Below are 24,739 nucleotides of genomic sequence, written 5' to 3' on the forward strand. Positions count from 1 at the left end.
TTATTACGGTGTGACGTTGGTCACTCCTTTTTGCAGCAACACAAATTCGCATTTGGGTCATAAACCTCAAAGTACAATAATTCGAAAAGAGGTAAAAGATTTGCAATTGGCCATAATATCAGCAGCCATCAGCCGAAACCATGGAGAGAAATGGAGAGTGAAACTTGTCAGGTAAACTTCTTTACTCTACAGGTAGAAAGAGAACATACCTTGTTTGTGTTTTATCGACACTCAGTGAATAATTAACTTTGGTATGTTTTCGTCAAAAATAGTACTACTACTAGTTATATTTTTTTAAGTGAAAGTTTTGTTGCTTGGCAAGTTTTGCCCCCTCAGTCCTCACTCTCGTGACTCAGTCAGTCATGCAGTCAGTCACCATGTCAGTGAGTGGCGAGTGTGAGCATGGAGGAAGAAAATACAGGCATGACAGGTGTGAGTGTGTAGTGTGTGGCAAGTCATGCTAGTCACTCATGCTAGTGTGAGTGTGAGTAGAGTGAGACTCTGGCATATGTCTGGTGTGGTGCTGGAGTGACTGAAGGTTGTTGTTTTGAATGTCAGACAACTCGACGGTTGAGTTGAGACAACTCGACGGTTGAGACAACTCGATGGTTCAGACAACTCTACGGTTGAGACATTTCTATGGTTGAGACAACTCTACGGTTGAGACAACTCGACGGTTAAGACAACTCGACTCGACGGTTGATGAGACAACTAGACAGTTGACACAACTAGATTCGACGGTTCAGACAACTCAACGGTTGACAGTGACACAACTTGATGACTCGACGGTTGAGTCAACTCGACTGTTGACACAGCTTGACTCGAGACAACTCAACTCAATGGTTGAGACAATTCGACTCTACGGCTACGTCCATGTTCAGACAAAGTCTTTCAATATTGAAAAGGCGAAGGAAAATAATGAAAATGAGACGGAAATGTTTTTTGAAAGGAGTGGCACATAATATAATGGATTAGGAACACCATAAGGTGTTCAACCGTCGACTTGTCTTGGTCATCCGTCGAGTTGTCTCAAGGCAAAGTCGAGTTGTTTGAAACGTTTAGTTGTCTAAACGGTCGAGTTGTCTGACAGTAGTTGCTATATCGTAACCCTCAGTGTCGGCAGGAGGGTTATGTTATCGCATATAGTCCGACAGATGAGTTGTCTGAACACAGTTAGTTACACCTCAAGTGAACTGCAACTGAGCGTCGGGAAAAGTTTCCGTATGGCGCCACCACTTTTTCATTCAATAGACCTTATGCATTGACGTCATCCAGCCGCCATCTTTGAGGTCAAACGGTGACGAAATAATCGAAACGCACATAGATTGGCCAATGAACAACCTCCTTTTGACCTCAATGCGGGGGCGCCGTACTGAAATGACGTCATGTGCATAAGGTCTATATGAAATAATATCGTATCTAATTTACCTCAATGAGATATCCCTTTTTGTAAAAATGAGTGAAAAGGTGGTGGCGCCATTCGGAAAGTTATCCGAGCGTCGTTCTCGAGGAGGGTCGAGTAGTAGTTTCAGTGTTCACAGCAATTTGGTCTTGTCAATTAAACATCAAAGGTCGAGCCACATGTGTGTTACCTTCTCCCCCATCATGGAGATATGGCATTTGATTTACATGGACACCCACTGTCTGTGTTTTTTTTTTCAATCTGAATACAACAATACAATTACAATTCTTTTCATTAAAAATAAAACAAATCTTTTCATAAACAAATCATTACAAAATTCAGTGCATTTCAGGTCCTCATTTTATAATGAATCATTTTAAATGGTGTGTGACTGGCGGATTTTGACATATCCCCAGGCCCAATTTCATGGCGCTTGCGGAAGCAGGGACTTCTGCATCACGTCAAGTGTATTTCTTCAGAATAGTAGGAAATTTTGGCTTGTGCGTGCATTCTCCATGTAACAAACACTAAATACTATTACTTACTAACTAGGCATTCTTTGCAAGTGTAGAAACTCGGCGCTGAAAATCCACCCATCAAAGAAGATATGCTTAGGTGTTACCCAAAAACTTTACCCACAAAGGTATTTTTAACTCAACATGCAATGCCTCAAAATAATATACAATAGTCAGGACAAGTAAAATAAACAAAATGTTGCATGTTGCTAATTGTTTTATTCTTTTGCAGATGAACCAGCAAGTAAAAAACAGTAGCTGTAAGTTAATTATGTAAAGGCTTCAAACTAGTTGGTGATAAACCATAGACCCACCCCCAGTGACCCACCATCAGTGACCACCATGGGAACGGGGAGTTCATTTCAACGTGATGAAGATGGGGATATATCGGACAGCAATCCGGGAGTCATTAAACGGATTCCCATTGAGCTTAAGCCTAGGAGAACCCTCGGTGGGACATTACGCTCTGTCGGCTCATTTGGAAGGCGTCCCAAAGGTTTGTTGAAATATTGACATCATTAGAAGGGGGAGAACTAGACCCAGTAACTGGGGTGCTGTACTCCCTTTTTCAAAATTTTTCAGTATCGATAATGACAAATTAAAAAAAAAAAGTGAACTGCCCCAGTTACTGGGTTTAGGGGAGAACAAAGAAAGCATTATTGACAAGAGGGGGATTTGAACCATTACACCCCTATGTTCCGACACCTCATATTCCGACATCTCTATGTTCTGACACCCCTATGTTTCGTCACCCCTTTGTTCTGACACCTCTTGTGTATTTTCCTAATCTTAACCCACTCACTATTCCCTAAACCAAACCCTAGTGTGTAAATCATAAAAGGGATTTTCGAAACGAGGTGGTCAGAACATAGGGGTGTCGAAATATAGATTCGGACCGATTTGAACCAATGACCTTGTGATTAATGTGCCGGTGCTCTACCAACTGTGCTGGCACAGTAGTCCGATGCTGGTCGGTTCACATCCCGCTTTCCTCAATTTTTCTTTGTGCAACCCCAAATTATTTAAAATTTACCCAGTCTGTTTCCCTTGCGGTTTTTACTTAAATTTCACAAAGAGCTGATTTTACAATCAGCTAAGATTCAGCTTAAGATGAGTTGTCAGTATTACCGTAGCGATTTGTATTGTGACATCACACTTGGCTATTAGAAATTAAGATTGTTTCAGATTAATCTTGGCTCTTTGTAAAATCGGCTCCAGAGCTTGGTACTGGTGACTTAGGCTGCTCGGCCACGACATGCCTTAAAATGAACATTGCCTTGCCCTCTCAAAGATGAAATTCCATGCATGTTTAGGAATTAAAGGGAAGGTACACGTTTGGTAATTACTCAAAACAAATATTAACTTAAAAACTGACTTGGTAACGAGCATCGGAGAGCTGTTGATAGTATACAACATTGTGGGAAACGGCTCCCTCTGAAGTACTGTAGTTTTGGGAAAGCGGTAATTTCTCACTCAAATATTACAAGACTTCTAGCTAGAAGTCTTTTATTCCTATCTGAAAGCACACAAATGCGTCCAACAAGGGTGTTTTTTTCTTTCATCATTTTCTCGCAACTTCGATGACCGATTGAGCCCAAATTTTCACAGGCTTGTTATTGTATGCATATGATGGGATACAGCAAGTGAGAAGACTGGTCTTTGACAATTGCCAAAGGTGTACATTGCCTTTAAGATGAATTGGATTGGTTTTATTTATTGCAGGGGTCAGTCTTAGGTCGGCCATGTCAGTTGATATGGATAGCTCAGAAGGAGATAAGATACGCCGTGAGTTTGAGATGTACAAGATCGGCAAACAGAACGAGATGAGTGATCTCATCAAGAAGGAGAAGAAACTAGAAAGCGAGAATCGACGACTACGTGCAGAGCTCCAGGTGAGATCTTTTGTTTTTATTTATCATGTTAATAACAGTTCTGTTTTTTTTTTGTTTTTTTGTGTGTTTTGTTTCTTCTTTTTTTATACCTGTTCCCTTGTGTATGTAGCTTTATGAGTTTTTAAAATTGTAATATTGTTATTCTTTGTATGTAAAACATCCGCATTTCGGCTTTTTGGCTGCCATTTTTGCATTAATGCATTTGTAATAAAAAAAATATATATATATCTGCGTAGCAGATTTCTGAAAACCCATTCACATTAGTTTCTTTGTTTGGAGTTTTTGTGACCTGTACATATCTAGAGCTCAAATTTGGGGGAAATATCCACAAGCCTGCACAGGGCTTGTCGTAGCTCAAAATTTGTACTGGACCAGAATTTAAAATGAGTTGAACGAGCACTAAGGGAAGATCTATATCACAAATCCTTCGATGCTCAAACAGAATAGAAAGCTATTAATCACAATCATCACCAACTTTCTTTCCATAAAGATATTGCACAATGAGGTGTCGTAGCCAACTATGATTCAATTGAAAAACAATTGGAAGCAAATTTTCCTCAGAGGTGAGAGGCACCTTTGTGAGGAAAATGTCAATTCATATTGGATCTTTGTAAAGGGCGCCACAGCATAAGCACAGGGCACTGCGGCAATGGACCCTTCCCATTAGTTGTGCACTAAGCAGACGCGCAATCGCGTCTGCATCACGCAGCCATTAGCCATGTACAACACAGCGCGATTTTCCTTCATTTTGCCAACCAAAATGTTAGTGCGCACGCGCTATGTGCAATTTACATATTTCATGGGAAGGGTCTATTGAAAAACACAAGCAATTTTCCTCAGAGGTGAGAGGAAAATGTCAATACGTATTGGAGCTTTGCAAAGGGCACCACAGCATAAGCACAGGGCACTACAGCAATTGCTGTGGGTGCCGTGGGTTATTTCGTAGCCTGCACTGCAGCCGATTTCATGAAACGCTAGGATTGATCCTATCTCGAGTTAGAACGATTAACTTGTCCTAACTTAGGAACTATCTTAAGGTCTGCATGCTACAGTGCAGGGTTGGTACTCGTCCTAAGTCCTAGGATTAATCTTAAGTAAGGAAGAGTTTGGTGAAATCGACGGCTGGTAATATTGATAACGGGGAATTTATGGCAGTTTCCAGAAAGTTATCCCAAGCCAAACCTGCAGTGAGTTTTGTTTTTAAAATACATTCTATAATTGAAAGTCACAATGCTTTACAAATTACAGCCCCAGTCATTAAAACCTAACTTTTAAAAGATACTTTTTTTATTTTTTATTTGACAGGCAATGCAGAAAACTTGCAATAAACTTAGGCAGGAACGTGATATGGCTCTAGATGCAGAATACCAAGCACTAGAAAGAGCAGCAACCTTTGAGCAAGACCGGAATAAAGTCCAGCGTCAATTTAAGGTGAGTTTGTAGATCAGTGTTTAGTTGGGTATTTCATTGTTCACAGAATTCATTCATTCATTCATTCAAACTGATATTTATTTCCATACTTCATGAAAACAGAGTACAAACAATGTTTTTAAGGAATAACCAATAAACAAAGTTATTTAATGAGGGTGAGAAAAATAAATACATAGAGTATGGAGGCATCATCTGGAAGCTGAGGCTTATGTAGGGATGCCTGGGGACAGACAATAAACGGGGACAAGAACGAACGGACTGACAAAACGAACAAAGACAGACATGAAGAAGAAAACAATGATGAGAACACTAATTGCACAATAATAATAACAATAATAATAATGATAATAATACTACCAATAATAACAATAAGAATAAGAAATCGAGAAATAATAAAAAAGTGTTTGCTGACGACTTAGGCAAAAGTAAAATGAGACCAAAGTTATTTATTGGTTCTTCAGAAATGTTAAATTTTTTAACCGAGCAGTCATTTCGATAATTGCGAAGACAATTAAACATACTTGGTTTATAGTAATGGTATACAGCAGAATTGTATTTTATACTATATTATATACTTGATCTCTGTTGAAATCTATAAGCCAAGTTGCAAATCTTTAAATGCACATGTGGGTAAGCTTAACACCTTATATGAGAAAACAGTCTTGAACTTGTGGTAGTTTACAGCTAAGTTGAGAAATACAAATTTTATTTGTTGGTACATGTAGATAACTTTTACAACAAATTTAATGAGCCTCAAAAATAAAATTTAATTTTCAGATTTTTCGAGAGACTAAGGAGAGTGAGATTCGAGATTTGTTGAAGGCAAGAAGTCATCTTGAAGCCACACTCCATATGAATGGTCATGAATCAACCATGAATGACCAGAACTGTGTCGGCAATTCACTAGATCCAGGTAGGCTGAGGGTTTAAGAACTTCATATTGAAGGAATATTACAGATTTTTTTTTTTTTTTGGCTGACAAAACAGTTGCTGGCAGTGTAAGCACTTTATGTAATCCACCATATATACATGAACTGACAAACCTGTAGAAGTTTGAGGTTGATCGGCCATCTGGGTCACGAGAAAATAGTGGAAAAAACGCTTTCGCATGACAATGATGCAAATAAAAAATGAATAAACCGCTCACTGGGAGATAAACTCCAAACGACAGAAATATTTGAAGGTATTTGTTCAACTATCATCATCATTAGATTGTGTAAGTCTTATGTAAATCTGTGATCTTCACAATTTTTTTCTCTTACCAATTCTGTAAAGTTCCTTTAACAGAGTTAAAGTTTGCGCTCCTTAGAGTTAAAGTTTGCCTGTCAAATTTGAGTATGTAGCAAACAAACAATGCACTGACTGTTGGTTGCATGGCCATTTAAAAAATTTGCTCGGTATGCCATGTTTTTACCAAGCAATCTTTGTTTCCTTGCATGATTTTAAAATTCGCAGGACGGCTTGGGTATTATAGACCCATTGCAAAACATGCAGTGCGCATACACGTGCGTCTCCTGTCCGACATTTCGGGGGGTCAAAACATGCACAAAAGGATGGTACCTTTGTTTACATGGGCATTTGTGCGTAAACACGTGTACCAACCTTTTGTGCACATTTTGCCCCTTAATAATAATATAGAAGTCTTATATAGCGCACGTATCTACCAAACAAGGTACTCAAGGCGCTGAGTATATACAAACTTTCAGAAAGATAGGTTATTGCAGTGATGAATTCTGAGACCCAATTATTTAGCACCTTATAAGGGTTTACAAGGTGCTACGGCGCATACAGCAGCCTTAATAGGTGGGACAGGAAATGCGCTAGTATGCGTGCTGCGCATTGTACAATGGTTTCTATATGGATTTTTATACAAAGCAAGAAAGTAAATTGTTTGTCATGTTTTGATCTTCCCTTGTAGGTAACTCCTATCCAGGTGACTGGTGGACAGCTTTAGAAAGTGAGCCCTCGCTTGGCAGCATGTCACAATTGCAGACATTACCACGAGGTCATGAAATCTCACCTAATCTCACAGATATTGACAGTACCTTCACAAGTCTCAATAGAGGTAAAGCAAAAATGTTATTTATATTCAATTTACGAACGAAATACATTGGCTCTCTTCTTCAATGTCAGTTACTGAGACAATTTTGTTTAATTTATTTTTAATTTGTATGCAAGTCGCCAGACACACAAGGGCCACTTCAAGGTGTGGGCTACAATTATTTTATTCCAGAGTCCGTTGCCACCTTCTCCTAGGGCTGAAACAGGGTTACCCCTTTTACAGTCCATATGTATGTAGGCTTGGGTATCATCAGTCCGAAGCCTGGCAGGTAGAACATAAAGCACTACCTCCCCAATTTTACGTATCAAGTGTCACGACCGGGATTCAAACCCACACTCTGCTGATCAAACACCAGAGCTTGAATCCGGTGCTCTTAAAGCCATTGGACCCTTTCGGTAAACAGTATTGTCCAAGGCCCACACTTCGTGTACCACAACTTCTATATCAAATAACAAACCTGTGAAAATTTAGGCTCAATCGCTCATCGGAGTCGGGAAAAAATAACGGGAAAACCCACCCTTGGTTTCCGCACGTTTCGCCGTGTCATGACATGTGTTTAAAATAAATCCGTAATTCTCGTTAACGAGAATTGATATCGTTTTGCTGTTTTCTCAAAAAGTAAAGCATTTCATGGAATAATATTTCAAGAGAAGTCTTTCACCACTACCTTCTGTAAACCCTGTAAGTTATTTGTAAATCTGTGAACTTTGTGTTTTTTTTCTGAACCGAAAGGGTCCAATGGCTTTAACCGCTCGGCCATAACACGCCCCTCAAATAATAATAATTATAATTATATTCAGTTCTTACATAGCGCTTTATCACACCCCTACTAGGGGCGTATATAGAAGCACTCAGTGTTTATTCCTGCAAGGTATGTGGAGCTACGTATTGATGTATGAGACCTATTGGATTGGATAAGCAGGCTTTTGAGTCATAGTGTAGTAGTACGCTTTTGTTTATCCTGGCCGTCTTAGAATGGATTGTTGTCCCTTCCTCTTCCTTCCTTCACATCCCGTACCTGTCCTGTACCCTTTTGTCTAATCCCGCTCCTCTAGTTACCTTGTATTTAAGTTACCTTTTTTGAAGTCTTATTATCCTTTGTTTTACTAGAATGTATTTGTTTTTGACACTGGCCGAATAAATAATAATAATAATAATAATAATTCCTTTATAGCACAATGTAATGTTTTACAAAGTGCAGTAGCAATATACTGCCGATCAGACCAGGAACACCGGGCGAGCCCCTTCTCTCTGTCTTTTTACGAAAAGTGCACAGGGGTGGATTTCACAAAGAGTTAGGACTAGTCTGATCTCGAGTTAGGATGAGTTACTAGTCTTAACTTAGGACTAGCTGTACGTTTTTGATATCTCTCAGGACTAGTCCTAAGTTAGGACTAGTCCTAACTCTTTGTGAAATCGACCCCTGGGTTCTTTTTCGTGCATTACACAAACACACTGGACCTATGGCTTGATTGTGTTTTGAGTGGAGAAGTAAGGAAGTGGTGCAGATGTGATAGTAGTGTCAACTAGTGTAAGATCTACTGTGCAGAGCTGCTGCCAACTCTCCCTAATTCTGCAGAAAGGTTCCTGAAAATAAACCAATCTTTTTATGTTCTGATGAACAAATTTGAAAATCTCCTGTTTTATGGGAACATTTTTCCCTATTGTGTAGAATGTAATTCTAAGTATCTTCCTGATTGTTGTCCAAAAAACTCCCTGATTGTAAGATGCAAATGATGGCAGTTCGGACTATGGATGTCAGCATAGTACATAGTAGTCCTACATGTGTGGCAAGGATTCAGATTTTGTTACCAATGTCATTGAAAACTGATTTCAATGCAAATGACCAAGCTGACATGATGTTAAGCTGACATGAGTCCCGGTCGTGACATCATGTGTCCTTAATAAGCAAGACACTTGACCATGATTGCTTCGTAAAGTTTGGAAGGTAGCGCTTTCTGCTCTATCAGCCAGGCTTCAGATGGATGATACCCAAGCCTACATCCGTATGGACTGTAAAGGGGTAACCCTGTTTCAGCCCCAAGAGTAGGTGGCAACGGCCCCTGAAAAAACATTTATTTTTAGCCGCCGAAACACCTTAAAGTGGCCTTTAGGCCTTGTGGCCTTGTGTCTAAAAAAAGAAGAAAAAAAAACCGAAAAAAACCCCCATCAGTCGTCTAGAAAACAAATTTTTATTCTACCAACGCTTTGTGCCATATATTTATTTACTTGATCATTGTCTCTCATTTGGTCAAAGTTATTATTTCATTTCATGTTTTGGATTTGTACTCAAATTGATTATCAATTAAATCATATTTCGAATCTTTCCTGTAATTAACAAACTATCAGTTTGACTTTTTCAAACGATTGTAAAGTTGAATTAGTTGGAAATGCCTAGACTGTCTATTAAGTAAGATTCTCAGATTGATTAATTCCAGTGACTATAATTTTGTTTTATTTTTAGGTGAAGAAAGTCCAGAATCTGTAGTTGCCTGGAATCAAGTGATGCTGAGTCTACCGCAGAGTTCACAGTACAATATAATCAGAGTGTATGTCTCTGCCCCACAGAACATGCAAAAGGAAGTGGATATAATGAAAAAGGTGAGCCCAATGATAGCTTGTTTTATTTAAAATCGCTTCAAAAACATGAGAGTCAACTGTGCACTTTTTGCAGTTGATGTTGAATAGTCTTAATTCATATCAGATATGTGAATTATCATAGAGTTATACATATATAAGAACTTGACAAATGCAACGGGACTGAAAGGAGACATGCGCGCCATTTTGTAAGATGAATGCACATGCTGTAAATGTACGTTGAAATGTGAAACTACACGGTGTATGAAAATCACAAGCTATATGCTTTGTTTTTTTCAACTTACAAAATAGCCGCACGCCGGGCGGCCTAACCATGTAGGCCAGTGCGCCCTCTATTTCTCATATAACTCTATGGATGGTGTCTTACTCGGAATGTTACCTGCAGGGATGAACAATTTCAGACTTTTAGCTGAGTTCAGACTTGAAAGCCCGGTAAACAAAAAAAATTTTGTTCCTGGTAAATGGCACCACAGCATGTGTTTTGTAAATGAATAGGTCTCTATAAAAATTGAGGTCCGCAATACCTTGCAGGCAAAAACTGAATGTTGAAGCGCCTTGAGCGTCACTTGAGTGACGGATATGAGCGATGTATTTAAGAAGCTGTAATTTTTATTATTATTGTTTCCCTGTTGACCCTCTTGTGATTTTTGTTGAATTTGAATAAAGGCCCTGGACACCTTTGGTAATTGTCTAAGACCATTCTCCTCACTTGGTGTGTTATGTAAAATCCAAATAAAATAAAAAACCTGTGAAAAATTGAACTCAATTGGTCATCGAAGTTGTGAGAGAATAATGGAAGAAAAAACACACTTGTTGCACAAGTTGTGTGCTTTCAGATCCTTGAATTCAAGACCTCAGCTAAGGTTTCAAATTCAAATCAAAATTTTTAGTGAGAAACTACTTCTTTCTCAAAAACTACGTTTCTCACAATGTTTTATACTACATTTCAACAGCTCTCCATTGCTTGTTACCAAGTAAGTTGTGATGCTCACAATTATTTTGAGTAATTTCCAATAGTGTTCAGTGCCTTTAATATATTTGATGATGTAATATAGTGACCAGTAATGTATTCTTTTGACGTAGGAGTTTGAACCTAAACTGAGGGATCTATGCGAGATGGAAGGACGTTTTTTCCTGATGGTCCATTTACCAGTCTCAGAAAGTACAATCAACACATACTCTGATGAGGAACTGCTCAAGGCTCACGCTATACATAAAAGACTTGTCCAGGATTGCAGTATTTTTCTAGCCTTCTTCGAGGAACAAACAAATCTGTAAGAATCCAATTCATATCGGGGCCAAATTTAAACAAACCAGTTAAGCAGAAAAATCTTGCTTATGAAATTCTTTTGCAAAGCAAGAAATGACCTGGGTACGAGTCGCAGCAATGGTAACTGTATGGTATTCTGGCTGGTAATCTATTTTTTGCTATGCAAGATTTGATTGTGCTTATCAAGATGTTGGCTTACAGGCTTGAGGAAATTAGGTGTTATCCTTATGCTGCTATGATGCAACAGAATCCTTTTGAGCATATTGTGCCTGTTCTGATCAATTGACCCTTTGCGGAGTGCATTCACACGCCAGTGTTCTGTCTGCCATTTTGGGAGTCAAAATGTTACGGAAGCGTATATGACCATCCAAGTTACTGCGTTAATAAAATAATTTAGCATGGAAACAAGGGTAAAAATGATACAAATATAGAATTCAAAGATACGAAACTGCGGAAAGTCGTATTTCAAAGCAGTCTATCACGAAAACACTGAATACAAAGATACAACAACTCAGAAACATGGAATTCAAAGATGTGACATCTCGGAAAGACGGAATCCCGAGTTATCTCATCTCGGAAACTCGTATTTTGAAGATACTCTATCACAAAAACACGGAATGCAAAGAACCAACTCGGAAATACAGAATTCTTGTTTCAATGATAAATTATCTTGTTGTCGACGCAGTAATGTGGATGGTCATATACGCTACTGTAAAATGTAAACAAGGTACATGACTCCCTACTTGGGGGAAGATGTAGAAACACACTTTGCGGAAGGTGCGTTCCACGTTGTGCAATGTGTCAGTACATCAAACTGTTAGTTGCTATCATTTGTGTGACATCCTAATTCAACAAACTTAAACATTTTGTGTAAAGCAGTCCTTTAGGACAGCATGCATCCATTCTGCTCAAATCCGTTGCCACATGGGCCAACAAGAATCAAGTGTCTTTTTTTTGTTAAATGTCCCTTAACCAAACATTATTCATTTATAATTATTTTTTAGTCTTACACCGTTGGTATAAAGCATTGTATACTCATTACTTTCCCAAGTTCTGTGAACAAAAATCCACAGGCAAATCACCCGGTAGGATTTGAACCCTTGTCCTTTGCATTGCTAGAGCAGATGTCTTACCACTAGACCACAGAGCTAGCATGGCGGTAAGAGGCAGTTTCAATCCTTGGTGTTAGCAGCGGGTACCACACTGATTTAATAGATGTTAGTTATTCGTCTACATACGTAGAAATAAGACAATTGAATTTGAAATTGTAACAAACTAATAAGGTTTTGATGTCGCGTTTTTTTGATGTTTAGGTTTACTTGCGATGAGTTTGAACTAGGTCATTTGAATGACCCAGGTGCTAGGTCAGCAATCTTCTGCTTCAGAAACCCAATATATAAAGGGTAAGTACAACATGGTACTTAAAGCCACTGGACACTATTGGTAAATATCAAAGACCAGTGTTCTCACTTGGTGTAACTCAACATATGCATAAAATAACAAATCTGTAAAAACCATTGAAGTTGCGAGATAATAATGAAAACAAAATAACCCTTTGCAACACGAAGTTGTGTGCGTTTAGATGGTTGATTTCGAGACCTCAAGTTCTAAACTTGAGGTCTTGAAATCAAATTTGTGGGAAATTACTTCTTTCTCGAAAACTATGGCACTTCAGAGGGAGCCATTTCTCACAATGTTTTATACCATCAACCTCTCCCCATTAGTCGTCACCAAGAAAGGTTTTATGCTAACAATTATTTTGAGTAATTGCCAATAGTGTCCACTGCCTTTAAGTTTACATTGACACCATGGCCCAATTTCATAGAGCTGCTTAAAGGCAGTGGACACTATCGGTAATTACTCAAAATATTTATTGGCATAAAACCTTATTTGGTGACGAGTAATGGGGAGAGGTTGATAATAAATTATAAAACATTGTGAGAAATGGCTCCCTCTGAAGTGATGTTGTTTTTGAGAAAGAAGTAATTTTCCTCAGACCTCAGATTTAGGATTTGAGGTCTCGAAATAAAGCATCTGAAAGCACACAACATCGTGTTAGAACATTGTATAATGTTGTTTTTTCTTGCATTATTATCTCGCAACTTCGATGACCAATTAAGCTCAAATCTTCACAGGTTTGTTATTTTAGGAATATGTTGAGATACACCAAGTGAGAAGACTGGTCTATGACAATTAGTGCTTAGTGTGCTATTTCTATTTCATAGCGATGGTAACCGTAAGCACAGGAAACACATGCCTTGCGGTGCTTATACTTCAAGAAAATGAATGACACCACAATACATATCCTTGGTGAATGTGCAAGATGGCCCCCTTTCTTACCTGTGAAATACACTTACACCGTAGCAAATATTCTGCTACAGTAAGCACAAAAGTGTGCTAACTGTTGAGCAGAGGTATGAAATTGGGCCCATGTGATTTCCTGCTTCCAGTGAGACAGAATTTTTTCCTGATCAAAACAAGATCTGGGACTTCTCATAAGTATCCTCTGTAGTGAAGAGGCTAATTGAAATGTTGAGACAAATCATTGTTATCTAAAGTGGAGGGATGGTTATTGCAGAAGAATATTTCATTGTCTGTGTCCTTACTACTTTGACTGCAGGTCTAAACCAAACCAAGGAGAGGCGAAAGACTTAAAGAATCGAGTAAATAAGACGGGATGTGCAAAGATTATCTCTAATTATAACGAACCTCATGAAGGTGTAGAACAGGCATTTGCAGAACTTAAAAGAACAGTGCAATTGGTAAGTCATGATTTACATTATCAGAATAGTTTGAGACAAGGGCCATACAAATGCTCACGCAATGTAGTCACGCTTGGAGCCAATCAGCTTTGTGTTTCTGTACATCTCTACTACACCTGGGGGTTAGTGCCGAGAGAGTGCAATATAGAAATTCAATAATAAACTCAATAAAGGGAATAAAAAGGTGGTATCAGGTCTTAAACGTTCGTTTAAAGCCGGCAGGTTTGAGGCTGTGCAAGGTCCTTTATTGCAGGACCTTCTACCCTGAAAGGTTCTAAACAAGCCTTCAAGACCTAGTCACCACTCTTTATTCCCATTCATAAACACCTTTTTTTTTTAGCGCATAAAAATCGATCTCATGCTCCGTCTCGTGTAGCTTCAAAATGCATGCAATGCTACTCAACCACTGTACGTACATACGCGCGCGCACTTATTATTGATTGCCAGTGTATTTATTGCATGATGCAAAAATTAGCGCCAAGTGTACAGCTTTTGCGCCACTTTTTGTTTAAACACTTCTAGCCGCGTTTATATCGCCCATTTAGACACCCCCACCTGACGTGCTTTCCACCAATAGAAATAGCGGAAGTGTATTTATGAATATTAATTATAATCCCTATTGGATTACATTATAGGAGTTGGGAGTAGATACTTACGTAGAACCAGAGATGAAGTATGCTCAGACAGAGCTTGATATGACATATGAAGAGCTGTGTGCGGGATGTCAATGGGATATGCACGGTGATGGGGAGCAACGAGAAATGTTCCATACTGCTTCCGTATCTACATGTGAACTGGGATTTGAAAAGGTTAGCTGTGTGAGGAAGTCTAAATATTATGCCAGGCATACATGTATTTGAGTTGTTTGTATTTATTGATTGATATGTGTCAGTTGAATTAGTAAACAATACGCTACGGGGAATATACTTATAACCTTATACAATGCACGTGTCTCCCAATAAGGTACTCAAGGCGCTTCAACAGACAAAACATGTTTAGAAAGAGTAATATGCCTGTGATTTTTTTTCTTCACAGGACTCGGGGGAAAGTACCGAGTATACAGTGCTAACACACATCAGTGTTTGGGTAAAACAAAATTAATATTTAGAATCCCCAATTCAAATTTAACAATTATATATCGTTGCGGTAGCTGCTGCCGAAACATAGGATTTGAACTGCCTCTAGCAACCAGGCAATCTCGGTAGTCTATTTGGTAAGACACTGCAAGAGTCGTGGGTTTGAATCCCACTCGAGTAATATGCCTGTGATATTTTTTCACAGGACTCAGGAAAGTACTGAGTATACAGTGCTAACACACACATCGGTGCATGGGTAAAAAAAAATAAAATTGATATGTTCAGACAGCCGTTGATTTCACAAAGCGTCTTATCTCGAGTTAGGACGAGTAACTCGTCCTAACTTGGGATTAATCTTAAGGTCTACATGCTACAGTGCAGGGTTGGGACTCGTCCTAAGTCATTAGATTAATCCTAAGTTAGGAAGAGTTTTGCGAAATCGACGGCAGATTATTTAACTTTTTGGATTATGAGACCTATCTATGTAATGTTGCTACGAAGGTTTGAGTGCAGATATTTATTTTGTTACAAGATAGTAATAAAAGTGCTATATTTTATTTTCCTCTCTGCAATGACCTGACTATCACAGCTACCCACCACATAAATACTATAGTGTCAGAGTGAAATAGATCCTTATAATTCACAATAATAAGTACAGTGATGACAAAGGAAAAAACAAAAGATGTCTCCACAGGGATGCAACAAATATATGTGACCCACTCTGTGAAAATGAGTCAGATGTCGCCCAATGCAACATTAAGTTATGGACAGTTTAATGCGGAAAATGTAAAAAAAAAAAAAAAAAAAAAAAATATTTTTAAGATCTTTAGTTGCATGGTTAACCTATAGAACACTTACTTTTAGGCAATAAAGCTATGAATACAACAATTTTGTGATCATACAAATGTCTAATTTGTATCCTTTTGCACACAATGGTAGTTTAAAATATCATTTTACTTGTAATTCGTTTTTCACAAAAAATGGTGTAGAGGCTAATTTCAAACGGGAGTAACTCAGCAACGCGATACACCCCAAAGCTTAGACACACACCAAATTACTGCTGATATGTTCTTTCCAGCTATGCATATAACTCAATTCTTGAAATTGCCTACATCTGACTCATTTTCACAGAGCGGGTCACATATGTATGTTTGTGGAAGTGTCATGGCGGAGCAGTTAAGAGCACCAAATTCAAACTTTGGTGTTTCTGAATGTGAGTTTGAATCCCCAGCCGTGACACTTGTGTCCTTAAGCAAGACACTTAACCATTGCTTCGACCTTCGGATGGGACGTAAAGCCATTGGTCCCATGTGTTGTGTAACACATGTAAAAGAACCCAGTGCACTTATTGAAAAGAGAAGGGGTTCGCCCTAGTGTTCCTGGCTGTGGCTGCTGTATGCGCCGTAGCACCTTGTAAACCCTTATAAGGTGCTACATAAATGGGTCTCAGAATTCATCACTGCAATAACCTATCTTTCTGAAAGTTTGTATATACTCGGCGCCTTGTTTGGTAGTTTGATATTATTATTATTGTTATTATATTATTATGTGTAATATTCAAGTTTGATGTCTGTGTAATTGATATCTAGCATTATGAGCGATTGAATGAACACGTTGCAGCAGCAGGACCTTTGCCTCCTTTTCTTGTGAGCGGGATACCTGGCGCAGGTAAATCACTCCTAGTTGCTAAATGGATAGCGCTACATCAGAGAAGATCGCCGGATAGTCTGGTGCTCTATCACTTTGTTGGGAGTCCTGCGTCATGCAGCGCCAATGCTGTCAGTATGGTTCGAAGACTAACTGCACTGGTAAGGATTTTATGATGACATTTAAACAATAATCCAACACTGCAAACAAGTGAAATTCATTTAAACTTTGAAGACAAATGGCTTCTTTAATTAGGTGTTCGGCCAACAGCCGAACAACTATTGTTATTGTTATGTTTTTTTGTTTTTTTGTTTTTTTTAGGTGTTCGGCCAACAGCCGAACAACTATTGTTATTGTTCTGTTTTTTTTTAGGTGTTCGGCCAACAGCCGAACAACTATTGTTATTGTTCTGTTTTTTTTTTTTTTCCTCGCGTTCTTCTTTCCCTGCGAACCTTCTCCAGCAATTTTAAACAAAAGTAAACCTTGTACAAACTTAAAACTTACTATGTACATAGGCAATAGTGAGTAGACGAAACCGCCACTTTTTGGGAATGATGACGTCATTGATGACGTCATGGCAAGGTTTTTAAAGTTGAAAAACGACATTTGCTTTTCGCTGTATCTCAACGAATAAGAATGCTATGATGTTCATACTTGGGCATCAGATAGATAAAGACTTGGACAACATTTGAAAAGTTAACGCCAAAATCGTATGACCTTAAATTCCGGTCGTTACCCTGGGTCAAATTTCGCCTTCGCATTTTTTCATCGAAAAACAACTTTTGAGGTTTAAAGCAAAAGTAAAGCTTGTACAAACTTAAAACTTACTTTGTACATAGGCACTAGTGCGTAGATGAAACTGCCACTTTTTTGGATTGATGACGTCATTGATGACGTCATGGCAAGGTTTTTAATGTTGAAAAACTACAATTTGCTTGTTGCTGTATCTCAACGAATATTGAAGCTATGATGTTCATATTTCAGCATCGGATAGATAGAGACTTGGACAACATTTGAAAAGTTAACGCCAAAATCGTACGACCTTAACTTCCGGGTCGTTACCATGGGTCAAAGTTCGCCTTCGTGTATTTTACATCAACAAAACAACTTTTGAGCTTTTAAACAAAAGTAAAGCTTGTACAAACTTAAAACTTACTATGTTCATAGGCAATGGTGAGTGGAATAAACCGCCACTTTTTGGGAGTGATGACGTCATTGGTGACGTCATGACAGGGTTTTTAATTTTGAAAAATGACCATTTGCTTGTTGCTGTATATCAACGAATAGAAAAGCTATGATGTTCAGATTTCAGCATCGGATAGATAAAGACTTGGACAATATTTGAAAAGTTAACGCCAAAATCGTACGACCTTAACTTCCGGGTATTTTTTTCATTAAAAAAAAAAACTTTTGAGCTTATCTAAGGCATAACTCAAGATTGAGATCGATTTGAACCTTGAAACTCAACAGATAGTTGAACCTTAGTGTTTTTAAGACAACACATGCCTAATTACGTCATAATGACGTCATCAGGTATTAAATAACAATAAAACAACGTTTAAAATGTGTAAAAATCATATGGCGCGAACGTTTTTGGGGGAATCCCAAAAGCGCTCTTGTTTGTCCAACAAAAGAGGGCGCTGTTGATTATCAAATCTGTGTACATCATCCCGTGCAGGGGTAGCTAAATTTTTAAAGGGTTTCCATAAATTGCAAATTAAAACCTAAAGCCAATAATCTCACACAAACATATTGCATTTGTGAAGAAAAAAGGAGTTTTAAAAAACTGTGATACAAGTTTAACTATAAAAATTAACGACACGTTGTAGAAAAAGTCATCTTTATGGTTCAATGTTTATGAACTACGTCATCACATAACGTCCAACCGAACACCATGTTTTTGTAATTAACAAAAATTCTATGTCTAGTTTTTTTTGTTATCCTTAGAATTTTTGATTGTGTTCCTTAACTTGAATCCTCGCTGCTGATTGGTCAACAGCTGTGAGATATTGAACAAATAGTAGATTCATAGGAAAATACTGTCACAGAATATAATCACGAGGTTGAATCTGGACTATTCCATTTCACAAGGCAAAGCTGAGTGAGACAGAAAAGCCAGATTTCACTGAGTTATTACATGTAGCTCATGTATTGTAATTAAACTCACTGACCGGTCTTACATGCAAGTCGCATTTGTGCATAAGCGCGTGTGTGTATATTTATCTACAATTTGTTTTCTTCCGAAATAAAACATGTAGTCAAGAGGAGAGTAAACTATGAATACTTTTAAAAAAGGAACAGGAGGGAAGTCAGCGACTGATCATAGAGCAGTGTGGGGCTGGAGAAATAATGTAGTGATCGCCAATTTAAATTATAATCAACTGTCTCATTGTGATGCTATTTGTTATTTGGTTTTACCCTTACCCCGATGTGCACTGTATGCTTAGTACTTTCTCAGTTCTGTGAGTTAATATCCGCATGCAAATAACTTGAATGGGATTCAAACCCTTCACCTTTGCCATTCTAGAGTAGGTGTCTTAGCAACTACCACCAAAGGTGCACTACCCGTATGGACTGTAAAAGGGGTAACCCTGTTTCAGCCCTAGGAGTAGGTGGCAACGGCCTCTGGAATAAAATAATTGTAGCCCACACCTTGAAGTGGCCTTCAGGCCTTGTGTGTTCTGGCGACTTGCATTAAAAAAAATATAAAAAAATGCACAAATCTGTGTAATGGTAAAACCAAATAACATTGTTTTATTTATCAAGATGCAAATTTAACGCACGAACATTATTGTTTGTCACCGGATCTACTGAGAGACACCTTTCCCATCGTGATAGGAATATTTCTACCACTTGTATCTGCAGAGGGCCTTATCGTTACAATGCAATAGTTTTATGTATTGATCATGACGTTTTGATATTATTGCAGTTGATGCAGTATGTGACATCCCCACCAGTATTAACCTGTGAACCTACTCGACTCATTGAAGAGTTTCCTCAATGGTTAGAGCGAGTTTCATCTCGATTACCGGGTGGTATTATACTTGTCATTGATTCACTGGATAAAATACAGGTAAGCACCTCCAAACAATATAATGCAGGTCATTTTGGGAGTCAAATCTTTTGTGCTTATTTTCGGCCACGATTTTGATTCCTGCGGACAGGATAGACGCAGGTAATGCTCGGTTCATATTTCCTGCGAATGCGAATACGAAGCAGATTTTGGCGCCACAGGGATGGATTTCACTGAGTTTAGGACTAGTCTTATTCTGAGTTAGGACGAGTAACTTAGGACGAGCCATACGGTTTTTATATCTCCTAGGACAAGTCATAACTCTTTGTGAAATCAACCCCAGGGCTGTTTTCACAGCAAATATTTCGCAGGGGTTGAGCACAAGTCGGCTGTTAATTATTATTTGTTTGGAATTTGTGACGTAAAAATTGGTATCGCATTCGTATTTGCAGGAAGTATGAACCGGGCTCAAGTGTGTCGCACATTGTGCGTTGGGTCTACATGTATATGAGAGTAATTGGCTGTTGCTAGCTTGGCGATTATACATCCCATTGAGGGGACCTTGCAGAGTTCCCTGGTTACCGTGCCGCCATCTTGGTCGTGATCATTGTATCCAACAACAGCAATGAATGCTAATATTCATTGCACAAAAAGGAACCAGACTATTTTTTACTTCCAGCCTCAGTTTGGTTGCATTGAGTTGAATGGGAGAAAATTTTAAGATGGCCGCACCATGATATAGATCTATTGATGTTTTTCCTTTCTCTTTTTCTTAGAATGCTGAATGTCATTTACAGTGGTTGCTAGATCCTCTGCCTGTCGATACCAGAATTATTGTGACTGCTAATCCTGATAACTGTCTCCCAGCTTGGAGGTAAGATCTTCCGGGGATTGGTTAGGTATCGACGTTTTAAAAAAAAAAATAGTTTCTGGGTAAATTGAGAGTGCTTTTCCCCATGTCAAAGTTTCAAAACCATGCTATGTATGCATGTGAATATAACATGTCCGATCGGGTCAGGTTGGTGTAGTGGTGTCTTGCCTTGCCTTCCAACTCTGGGAAACAGGTTCGAATCCCACCGGGGGGCACTATGTGGATTGGGTTTTTAGTCTCTACTTGACTACATGGGTTTTCCCTGGAATAATTCTCGCGGGTTTTCCCCCCACATCTTAATCTGAAATTTCTTCAACATCTTCTCCTCTTGTTTGGCTCTAATTAGAGCGTTGAGAATAACTATCCAGATCCAGGTCTCAGCCTCGTTTTCAATTTTTGTCCCATTTTTATGGCAAAACGGCTATAAATCTTTGTTCTTTTTTTATAACTGTATATTGTTCAAGTAGTTGTTGTGGTTTTTATTATCATTTAAGGTCTCTTGTAGCACTTATTTTCCATTCTGTAATTAATTATCGTTTCCCTGGAGTTTTAGTGAATGTCTCTTTTTACAATTTTATTTGGTCACAGCTGGTCTGTTTGTACAATCTCTTTGCAGTTTTAAATTGTGCATACTCCTGTTGTATATTTGATACCTTTCCATTGTTTATTGTTAATTTCTTTCATTGCTTGTCATTGTTCGCTTGATTTTGAACTTATTTTTATATCTTGTTGTTTTTGCTGATTATCTAAATTTTTAATGTTTCTCTGTATTAGCGCCATGGAGCATTGTTTTCGATGGATATGGCGCTATATAAATGTTTACTATTATTATTATTATTATTATTCTTGCTTTTCTCAAAATGTAATTTTTTGAGTTTTTTAAAAATGTAATTTTTTTGAGTTGGGCTGTTTTGTCATGGAAGGGCCGCTATGTATTTAAAACCAGTAGATGCACATTATGGGCCGCAGGACATGTGCTTTTGTATGCACTAATATGTCTTGTGCTTATGTAGATGGTAGATAGCTGAATCTTCCTTCCTTGTCTTTTCTCCATGGAGTTCTTGGCTATTATAGTGATTAAGTTTGCTTATCTGAGATTCCCTAGCTTCAGGCCTGCTTAGCTTCACAACCAGAATAAAGGAAATAAAATAAAACAAAATAAAAGATCAATACATCATTATCTTATAATACTAGGTCTTGGTTGACTCTTCATTTGGAACCCCTCGGTACCCGTCACGCTAAGGAACTACTCCACTCCCTCAACCAAGAGAGAAACTTCCCGTTGACCAGCGAGCAAGAGGTTCTGACCCTATCGCACTGTCGTACCCCTGCAACACGCCTTCCCCTCTACCTCACGGTCCTTATTGATGAGCTGACGCATTGCGGTGGAGGGAGAGTGACCGATACTACACTGGACATGTGTTTACAGCATGCCGATACAGTAGAGATGTATAGATACATATTGGAATCATTAGAAGACCAACATGAGGACAGTAAATGTAGAGGAATAATCAAGAGGGTAAGCTCAATTCAAGTTAGATACGGGAATGATATTCTTCCATCTTAAGTCTGATTTCCTATTTTTAAAATTTTATATTTGACTCAATTGGTCATCGTAGTAGTTGCATGAGAATAATGAAAGAAAAACACCCTTTAGATGCCTAATAAAAGGCTTCAGGCCTGAAGTCTTTAAATACTTGAGTGAGAAATAACCTCTTTCTCAAAGCTATGTTACCTCAGAGGGAGCCGTTTCTCGCAATGTTTTATACTATCAACAGCTCTCCATTGCTCTTTACCAAGTAAGTTTTTAAGCTAACAATTATTTCATACAAATAATGTATGATGTTACTTGGGACACGGGTTTGGTCACAGACAGCTCGGCCACGACATGCCAAATACTGTCCTCTTCATTGCCTTCCCTGCCCCCTCTTTTTGACAGTCATTTGTGTTTTTTATTTCTCAGATATGTCAGCTGGTGTATGTATCTCGTAACGGTGTATCAGAATGGGAGTTATTTAAGTTACTTCCTGATCTGACTTGGGTGATATGGGCACCGTTATGCTACGACCTCCAGGATCGGCATGTCTTAACATTCAGAGCTGGTGCATTGCTATTTGCCTATGAACAGGTACGAAGGTGTAGATTATTTTTTGTTTTATCTGGGAGTTTGCAACTATGCTTTTGTGTGTGTGTATTGATGTATGCCTTTGCCTGTTTATTGATATTCATTGTTTGTATTTGATGCAGGCTTTTATCAGCTTATAAATGCGTATTTATGCTTTGGTGTGTGTGTATTGTAAACTTTGTAAAATTTTGGTAAATTTGAATGGAGTCAACCTTTTTATATATTTTGTATTCTAATAAAACAAACCATTTATAATAATAATAATAATATATGAAATGAATATAAATTGTTTTGATCCTTAGACTGATGTGTAATTAGCACTGTATACTCAGTACTTTCCTGATGCTAACCTTTCGGTGGTCTACTGTATGAAAATGAATGAAGTAACAATGTCAACTTCTGGTGAACGCTTTGAAGCTGGCCACCAAATTGTCTTGCTAACCTGTGAAATACGCTTACGCTTATGATACGCAAAATGTAAAAAGGCTTTTGTACCCATTGATGTTAGTAGAATTTTGTGTGCAGCAAGTATGTACTTTATGAATATAAAATCCTTTTCATCTCATTTTACGGTATTTTTTTAATTTATGTTTTAACCTTTCTTGTATGCCCTTTATTTGTATCTGTATTTGTAATATTTTTATTGCTGTTTGTATTATATATTTTGTTATTTCAAAATATTGTTGTGCTCTTTAGGATCAGCTGGAGAGGAGAGCCTCGTTACAGTAACTGTCTTTCTTTGTAGCCAATGCTTCGTGCTCCAGCTGTTTCTTTTTTCTTCCTCTGTATTTAAAGGCAGTGGACACTATTGGTAATTGTCAAAGACCAGTCTTCTCACTTGGTGTATCTCAACATATGCATAGAATAACCAACCTGTGAAAAGTTGAGCTCAATCGGTCGTCGAAGTTGCGAGATAATAATAACACCCTTGTCACAAGAAGTTGTGTGCTTTCAGCTGCTTGATTTTGAGACCTCAAGTTCTAAACTTGAGGTCTCTTGGAAAGTTACTTCTTTCTCAAAAAATACGTCACTTCAAAGGGAGCCGTTTCACACAATGTTTTAGACTATCAACCTCTCCCCATTACTCGTTACCAAGTAAGGTTTTATGCTAATAATATTTTGAGCAATTACCCAATAGTGTCCACTGCCTTTAAATTGTTCGTTGCTGTATCTTTGAATGTTTTTATCTGTTGTTTATTAACGTACTTTTGATCTACCCGAGAAATTCAATAAATATGAATATCAATACTCCTTCAGGTACAAGAGGCAGTTCAGCTGAGTTACTGTATGGGTGTAAACGAGCGAGACCTTGTAGCTACCACTCATCATCTCATCTCATACTACTCAAAGAATCTCAAGTAAGTGGACTTAACATAATAATCACAATTGAGATACACCAAGTGAGAAGACAAGTGGTCTTTGACAATTAACATTAGTGTCCAGTGTCTCTAATAAATAATAATAAGTTAATAAATTTGATAAAGCGCTGGTATCTAGAAAACTATTCACTGCGTCATAGGACCAAGGGAAAAATCAATGGTAGGCTTGACTGAAGTGGTAGGTTTTGAGATTGGATTTGAATGAAGAAATGTCTACAGGTGGTTTCACACTTCTTGGCAAATACAAATGTTAACACGACAGGGCTGTTTTCACAAGCGAATGTTTGCAGGAGTTGAGTACAAGTCAACGGATGCGAATTGTTTGTTGCGGATTGTTGACGTCAAATTTGTATCGCATTTGCTTTCGCAGGAAGTATGAACCGGGCTGTTATTGGAGTCATGTGAAGTAATAAGCAATAAAATGAAGGTCCCATTTTGTTTAGTTTGTTATTTAATTGTGGGTCTTTGGTATTTATTGCTGTTTTTTTCCTTTCCCTTTTTACTTTCGGCTTTGTCTAACCATTAAGGCAATTCGGAAACAGAACTGCTCTATTTATTTATTGATTGGTTGATTTATTTGTTTGTTTATTTATCATTGATTGATCAGCTGAGCTTGGAAACAGAACTGCTCTATATATTTATTGATTGATTGATTTATTCGTTTGTTTATTTGTCATAGATTGACCGTTTGAGTTT

The 24,739-nt window shown here is 38.1% G+C and overlaps 1 protein-coding gene across 2 annotated transcripts in view; it reads left to right on the top strand.

Annotated features, from left to right (window-relative positions):
- The first annotated feature begins 84 nt into the window (after positions 1-84).
- LOC117291255 (nephrocystin-3-like) overlaps positions 85-24,739 on the top strand; it is a 36,102-nt gene continuing 11,447 nt past the window's right edge. Inside the window, exons 1-17 of one of the 2 annotated variants that reach the window (XM_033772877.1) lie at positions 85-171; positions 2,150-2,413; positions 3,640-3,809; positions 5,115-5,240; positions 6,018-6,153; positions 7,159-7,305; positions 9,767-9,903; positions 10,984-11,174; positions 12,484-12,573; positions 13,791-13,932; positions 14,568-14,741; positions 16,598-16,816; positions 19,585-19,728; positions 20,445-20,542; positions 21,734-22,058; positions 22,503-22,667; positions 23,922-24,022. In XM_033772877.1, coding sequence (XP_033628768.1) covers positions 2,260-2,413; positions 3,640-3,809; positions 5,115-5,240; positions 6,018-6,153; positions 7,159-7,305; positions 9,767-9,903; positions 10,984-11,174; positions 12,484-12,573; positions 13,791-13,932; positions 14,568-14,741; positions 16,598-16,816; positions 19,585-19,728; positions 20,445-20,542; positions 21,734-22,058; positions 22,503-22,667; positions 23,922-24,022 — 2,519 coding nt within the window. In that variant the 5' untranslated portion in view covers positions 85-171; positions 2,150-2,259. Of the gene's footprint in view, positions 172-194; positions 252-2,149; positions 2,414-3,639; positions 3,810-5,114; positions 5,241-6,017; positions 6,154-7,158; positions 7,306-9,766; positions 9,904-10,983; positions 11,175-12,483; positions 12,574-13,790; positions 13,933-14,567; positions 14,742-16,597; positions 16,817-19,584; positions 19,729-20,444; positions 20,543-21,733; positions 22,059-22,502; positions 22,668-23,921; positions 24,023-24,739 lie in introns of those variants that run through there. The other variant, XM_033772878.1, reaches the window with a different exon arrangement.

Source organism: Asterias rubens, chromosome 6, assembly GCF_902459465.1.
Source record: "Asterias rubens chromosome 6, eAstRub1.3, whole genome shotgun sequence".
NCBI lineage: Eukaryota > Metazoa > Echinodermata > Asteroidea > Forcipulatida > Asteriidae > Asterias > Asterias rubens.